We start from the raw sequence: 6,323 nt of genomic DNA on the forward strand, positions 1-6,323 counted from the left end.
TCGGTATCCTCCGCCACTCGGACTACATGAACCTGGCCCAGTGCGAGACCCTGGATGGTGCGCCTCCTTGCCCCCTCGCCGGCCGCCTGCCGCATTGCCAGCTGCCCAAACTGACCCTCCTGCTTTCCATCTCCGCCGGTGGCAGATCTCAAGCTCCACCTCTCTGGCTCGGACTACGGCAACTTCCTCCAGAACGAGCCCTCCCCCCTGGCCACCACCACCATCTCCCAGGTACTTTTCCCCGCGTGCCGGCCCCCCGGTCCACACACACACACACACATACACACACACACACACACACACACTCCCTTCCCCTTCCTCCACCCCCCACGCTCACACGTGCCCCCAACACCTCCTCCCCTTCCCTGTGGCTAGAAATGCACTGAGAAGATGGTCGCCGAGTTCCGCCACCTCCGTGCCAATGCTGTTCCCCCCCTGTCCAAGTTCCTGGACTACATTACGTACGTCCTCTTTCCTGTCCCCCCCTCGCTCCGGCCGGTCCTCCGTCGCGGCTTCCTCGCTGACCCCTGTCTACCCCCCTGCCTCTCGTCCTGCCCTCCCTTGCCCTTTGGCCGGCATACACACACACACACACAACACACACAACACACACAGCTACGGCTACATGATCGACAACATTGTTCTCATCCTGACCGGCACCCTGCATGAGCGCGACACCTCCGAGCTCCTGGAGAAGTGCCACCCCCTGGGCATGTTCGAGGCCCTGCCCTCCCTCTGTGTGGCCACCACCACGGCCGACCTGTACAACTCGGTCATCATCGACACCCCGCTGGCCCCCTACTTCTCGGCCTCCCTCAGCGAGGCGGACCTGGACGAGCTGAACATCGAGATCATCCGTAACACCCTGTACAAGGCCTACCTGGAGGACTTCCACGCCTACTGCCAGCGCCTTGGTGGCACCACCGCCGAGATCATGGGCAAGCTCCTGGCCTTCGAGGCCGACCGCCGTGCCATCAACATCACCATCAACTCCTTCGGCACCGACCTGACCAAGGACGAGCGCTCTCGCCTGTTCCCCACCATTGGCCAGCTGCACCCTGATGGCCTGGCCCGCCTGGCCCGCGCCGATGATGTTGAGGGTGTCGCCGCCGCTTGCAGCCCGTACCCCGAGTACAGCCGCGCCTTTGAGGACGCCGAGGTCGAGGGCAAGTCCCTGGAGGAGTGCTTCTACGCGTGCGTTTGCCCTCTCTCTTCTTCTTCTTTTTTTTTTCGCTTCCCTCCCTCCCCTGTCCCGGCCGCCCCCGTCTCCTCCTGCGACCATTAGAGGGCGCATGCGAGAGGGAGAGAAAGGCGAGGGCGAGGCGAAAGAAAAAGGGCCCGCGCGAGCCAATCTCCCTTTCCTACTAACACACACATGCCCGCCCGTCCCCCCCCCCCCCCGTGCCTCTCCTTTTCAGTTACGAGGTTGAGCTCCTGAAGTCCAGCTTCGAGCAGCATTTCCACTTTGCCACCTTCTACGCCTTCGTCCGCCTGAAGGAGCAGGAGATCCGTAACATCGTCTGGATCGCCGAGTGCATTGCCCAGAGCCAGCGCGACAAGATCAACCACTACATCAACATCTTCAACTAAGTCTCTTTCTCCCTCGCCGACGCCGCGCCGCAAGCCCCGCAGGCCCAGAGCAAGGACGGACGCAACCAGCCGGCGGAGGCCACTGCGTCGGCCTTGGCCCGTGGTGCCCCTCATGCCCCGGCTTTTTCTCCTCCCCTCTCCCGCCACCGCCCTTTCCCCCTTTGCGCGGGATTCCGACATCTGGCGCCGGGGAGGGGGCGGAGGCGGCGGGCCAAGGCCCTGCTTGCGCGTGCGGGCGCACACACCAACACACATACACACACACACACGCGCGCGCGCGCGCGCGTAACATCAGCGCCTCTGTTCCCCTCCCGGAGGAGGTCAGGGGCGTGCTCCCCTCCCTCCCCTCGCCTCTAATAATACAATTTACAAAAGACAGAACATCTCTTCCGATGTGCGGGGCATTTTCTATTACCAAGGCACTCGTGTGCGCGCTGCGGCGTCGCACTGTCCGCGGGCCTTGTCACGGGGGACCTCACCCCTGCATGCATGCATGCACGACCGCCAGGAGAGGGATATGTATCTCCATTTGCCGGGGGGGGGGGGGGAAGGGAGAGAGAAGTTCCCACACAGAGAGGCAGAAAGAGGGGGAGAGAGGGGGAGAGAAACGAGTGGAGGGCGGCAGGAGGGGGAGACCCGGCCACTGGCAGACGCGAAGCAAGGACGCCCCCACTACTCGGCCGTAAGCCGGCCCAGATCCTCGACCAGCAGGGCGCCCAAAGCCGGGTCGGCCACCGGATTGAAGACGCCTCTCCCCGCGGTGGACAGACAGTCGGCCAGGATGGCCACCTGCGCATGCGTCGAAATCGGCTGGCCACCGACACCTCGCTCGCGCAACTGCGTCAGCCCGGCCCCAAAGTCCCCAGCAAGCAGGGCCAGGTGCGCCGAGTCGAAGTCCTCCACGCCGGCCGACGCCTCGGCGGGGGCGGTGGTGGCGGCCGCGGCGCCGGGAGCCGCCAGGTCGGCGCCCGTCGCCTGGATGGCCTCTCGCGCCAGCAGCAAGTGCGTCATCTCCAGCGCGCTCCGGTCGAGGATCGGCTGGCCGTCGGCCGCGGCGCCCGGCTGCAGCACCGCCGAGTAAATGGTCTCGGCCACGGGGGCCAGGGGATCGGCGTGAGAGCCGGCCCGCGAACTTGAGGCCGGCGCTTCCCGCAGGGCATCCAGCGCGATGCGCTGGTGCTCGACGACCGCCGCCAGGTTCGGCGACTTACGAGTCAGCTCGGCATGCGCCGACTCCAGGCTGTCATGGACACGACCGGTGCTCATGATATCTGTCGGTGGACTGGCGGCGAGGGGGACGAAAGCTGGAGTGAGGGAGAATGCAGGGGGGGGGGGCTGGCGAGCAATGAGCGTAAGAAGGGGGGAATGAGGGCTGGGTGGGGAGAGTGCGCTGAGGCGCCGGGCGAGGGGGGGGTAGTGCAAGCTGGTGTCCGAAAAAGGACCACACGCCCCCCCCCTGCAGAAGGGTACGCCAGTGCGCGCAAGGGGGCGCACGCACGAAGAGAGAGATCTGGTCCGGATGGTGGAGAAGGGAGCCAGCGAAGGGCTGGGGGGGGCCGGGGGGGGGGGGACCGCCGGACCGCAGCACAGGGCACCCGGCCGAGTGCGCGTGGGTCGGGCGGCGGGATCTGCATGTGTAGCATGTTCAGATCGTTGGCACCTGCCTCCATGTCTGCCTTATCAGACTGGGATGCGACAAATGTGTGCTTTTATATTATTCCGTCTTTATTCGGGGCACAGATGCTGTGTTCATTTGTGCGTGCGTGTGTCCGGAACGGGACTCTTCCGGCCCACCTGCTCGTCTCCGCGTCTCTTTCACTCAGTGGCAGGATGCGTGCGTGTGTTGCCAGACGCCTGAGCCGCCCATTTGTTGTTGGTGCGTGTTCTATCCCCTATCTCCCGGCTTCCTTGGAGGTATGACCAGCACCGCGCCCGGCTTCGTGTGGTGTTTGGGGGGAAGAAAGGGGGGGGGGGGAGAAAAGGTGGGAAAAGGAGGGAAACGAAGCCAGAGGCGACAGCACGGGGAACAGGGGCCCTTCGTGATGGCGGCGGCCTTTGGGGGGTGTGGGTGATTTATTTGGGAGCGTCGACTCACCTCCTTCAGGGGCCGCTCCGGCGGCCATTTTCTACGGGAGTCGAATCTAGCTCGGTCTAGAAGAGCGGCGTGCCGGGAGGGAGGCCAGCACTGTCAAGAAGAACCACTCGACTGACCGGGGCGGCGTCCACACCGTCAGCTGCGGGCTGGCTGAAGGCCCCAGCGACCACCATGCCGTGGGACTGGATGCCGCGCATCTTGCGGGGCTTGAGGTTGGCCACCAGGACAACGCTCTTGCCCACGAGCTGAGCAGCATGGCGAGGCCAGGGGAGGGTGGGTGTTAGAGGGCGACGGGGGGATTGCCCGCGGGCCATGGCTGCTGGCGTACCTCCTCGGCGGTGTGGGACTCGCGCAGGCCGGAGCACACGGTGCGCGGGGTGCCGGACCCGTCATCCAAGCTGTCGTGGGCACCCGCGTGGCAGGGGGAACCATGCCCATGGGGCAATGCGCGTGTGTCAGGAGGCGGCACGGGGGGGGGAGGGGGGAGAAGCAGGCGGGCAAGGGAGGGCAGGTGACCTGAACGCACGTCAGAACGTAGAGGCGATCGGCATTCGGGTGCGGCTCGGCCTGCAGCACCCGAGCTGATAGGAGTTGCACCTTGGCGAAATCCTCGATGCCGATGGGGGCCGGGGCGGCCGGGGCGGCCGGGGCGGCCGGGGCAGCAGCATCGACCGCCGGGGCGGCGGCAGCTGGAGCAGCGACATCGGCAACGGGCGCGGCAGCATCGGCGGCCGGGGCAGTGGGAGGTGCGACGGCGGCGGCGGCGGCAGCGGCGGCACCCTCACCCGGAGCCGAGCTGAGCATACGCACGGCAAGAGGCCCGAAGCGTGGGACGCCATGCTGTGCATACAGGCGGACGGAGCTGATAGCGCGAATCATTGCAGGCCGGCGATGCGTGGGCGAGGAGGCAGGGCGCGAGTGGGCGGGGCTGGGAGGGGGAGGAAGGGCGAGGGGGATGGGCCTCACCCCGGCGCCTGGCCGCCGGGCTCGTGCGGCCGCCGGGCTCTTGAGGCCGGAGCACGATCGGCATCCGGGCCGCACCGAGATCGCACATGTGTGTATGTGTGTGTGTGCCTGCCCCGGGGCCTGGGGGAACCGGGCCCAGGTGCCAGCGGATCGCGACTAGACGGCCGCGCTCATGGGCCACCGCGGTCCGGCAGGCGGGCAGATCGCGGCGCCTTCGCCACAAAGACCCTTGTGCATTTCCTTCCCCCAGCCTGCTTTTCCCCCCCCCCCCCCCCCCTCCCTCGCGTGCCCTTTTGCCCTTTCCGTGCGGGGTTCCTTTCGCCTCTCGACCTTGGCCTCCCCCGCCCCCCCCTTCTCCCTCCATCCCTTCCTCCCTCCCTCTCTCCCTCCCTCCCTCCATAGCCCGAGCAGTGTGAATGTCGCTCGCAGGCGAACTGGCGGCGCCGGGCGAGGCGTCGGCCCTGGCTCTGGGCCTCGGGGCTCTGGCGCCTGAGTGCGGGCCGGCGGCCAGTGCGTCGGCCGTCATCCTGCCGGCCTCGCCGAACTGGCACTCCTCCAGCGCGGTGGCCGTGCACCCGCGCCTGCCGCTGGTGCTGCTGGCTTGCAAGGATGCCGTGGTTCTGGTGGCGCCGGCGACCGGTGGCGGGTGCCCCTCGGGGCCCTCGCCGGCGGACTTCCGCGTGGTGGCCTGGCACAATATGAATGGCTCGGCCGGGGCGCCCAATCGATCGATCGTCCGCGTGACGGCCGTGGCCTTCGCCCAGAGTGCGGCCGGGGCCGCGGGCCCGGGGGCCTTGCTGGAGGACGCCCTGCCGGCGGTGCGGCTGGTGGCCGGCTTGTCGGACAACCGGGTGGCCCTGTTCCAGGTGGCTCGCGGCGCGGCCGGCGGCCCGCACGGCGGCGCACGCTGGGTCCTCCGGCAGGTGGCCCGCCATGCGGGGCACCGATCGGCCGGGTCCACCGCCGACGGGGACTCCGGCGGGGTGTCTTCCGAGGGCACGGCCGCTGTGCCGGCCGGCGGGCCGGGCGGCCGGGCGCGCGGGAATCGCTCCGCCGGCACGGTGCCCCCCTCGTCAGTGACTACGGTCAGCGCGTCGGCCGACTCGCCGTGGGTGGTGTCCGGCGATGGGCTGGGCCGGGTGGTGGTTTGGCGCCTGCCATCGGGCGATGCTTCCGCCGGGCCGGACCCAGTGGCCGGCCTCCTTGACAGCCTTGTCCAGCCTGCCGGGCCGGCGAGCGACCCGGCAGCTCGGCGATTGCTGGAGCAGTCGCGCTTCCCGGCCCAGACGCACGGCGGGTCCGAGCAGACGGGCTACTGGTCGCGATTGCAATTGATCGGCGCGGCGACGGGCCCGGCGTCGGCCGGCGCCTCCTCCGGGTCGACCGTGCGCGGGGGCGGCAGCGGTGCCCGCGGTCGCGGGCCACGGGCCGCTGTCGGCGGATCTTCCGGCGGTGTGGCGGCCATCTGCTCGGATTGGGCCCCCTTCGCCGTGCCGGTCTTCGCCATCGGGTGCGTGCTCGAGGCCCCGTCGTTCCCGGCGCTGTGGGCTCTTGACTGACCCTTTCCCTCGCTCCTCGCTCCTCGGGACGACGCCGATGATGATGGTGTGCGTTTGTGTGTATTTCTGTGTGTGTATTTCTGTGTGTGTATTTCTGTGTGTGTATTTCTGTG

The 6,323-nt window shown here is 68.1% G+C and overlaps 4 protein-coding genes across 4 annotated transcripts in view; 2 read left to right on the plus strand and 2 right to left on the minus strand.

The window, feature by feature from the left end:
• Positions 1-26: 26 nt before the first annotated feature.
• On the plus strand, positions 27-1,590 carry H696_03559 (V-type proton ATPase subunit D; the record flags this gene model as incomplete). Its single annotated transcript, XM_009497428.1, has 5 exons — positions 27-57; positions 146-231; positions 376-461; positions 616-1,194; positions 1,419-1,590. 5 exons carry the CDS (start codon positions 27-29, stop codon positions 1,588-1,590), a joined length of 954 nt encoding a protein of 317 aa, XP_009495703.1.
• Positions 1,591-2,262: 672 nt separating this feature from the next.
• On the minus strand, positions 2,263-2,856 carry H696_03560 (hypothetical protein; the record flags this gene model as incomplete). The annotated part of the gene is made up of 1 exon (XM_009497429.1): positions 2,263-2,856. One exon carries the CDS (start codon positions 2,854-2,856, stop codon positions 2,263-2,265), a length of 594 nt encoding a protein of 197 aa, XP_009495704.1.
• Positions 2,857-3,556: 700 nt separating this feature from the next.
• On the minus strand, positions 3,557-4,682 carry H696_03561 (hypothetical protein). Its single transcript, XM_009497430.1, has 3 exons — positions 4,212-4,682; positions 4,014-4,083; positions 3,557-3,930 (listed from the first exon to the last, which is right to left on the minus strand). Exons 1-3 carry the CDS (start codon positions 4,562-4,564, stop codon positions 3,742-3,744), a joined length of 612 nt encoding a protein of 203 aa, XP_009495705.1. The 5' UTR covers positions 4,565-4,682; the 3' UTR covers positions 3,557-3,741.
• A 385-nt stretch (positions 4,683-5,067) lies between these two features.
• The window catches only part of H696_03562 (hypothetical protein), a gene marked incomplete at its 5' end in the record, with an annotated part of 6,973 nt that continues 5,717 nt past the window's right edge, over positions 5,068-6,323 (plus strand). The window contains one exon of the mRNA XM_009497431.1: positions 5,068-6,161. Coding sequence (XP_009495706.1) covers positions 5,068-6,161 — 1,094 coding nt within the window. The remainder of the gene's footprint in view (positions 6,162-6,323) is intronic.

The sequence above is a fragment of the Fonticula alba genome (genome assembly GCF_000388065.1).
Source record: "Fonticula alba strain ATCC 38817 unplaced genomic scaffold supercont2.5, whole genome shotgun sequence".
NCBI lineage: Eukaryota > Rotosphaerida > Fonticulaceae > Fonticula > Fonticula alba.

Coding starts and splice junctions, on each gene's coding strand:
- H696_03561 (XM_009497430.1), bottom strand. CDS start 4,564: ATGATTCGCGCTATCAGCTCCGTCCGCCTGTATGCACAGCATGGCGTC. Junction 4,084..4,211: donor GATCGCCTCTACGTTCTGAC/GTGCGTTCAGGT, acceptor TGCCCACGACAG/CTTGGATGACGGGTCCGGCA. Junction 3,931..4,013: donor AGTCCCACACCGCCGAGGAG/GTACGCCAGCAG, acceptor CATGCTGCTCAG/CTCGTGGGCAAGAGCGTTGT.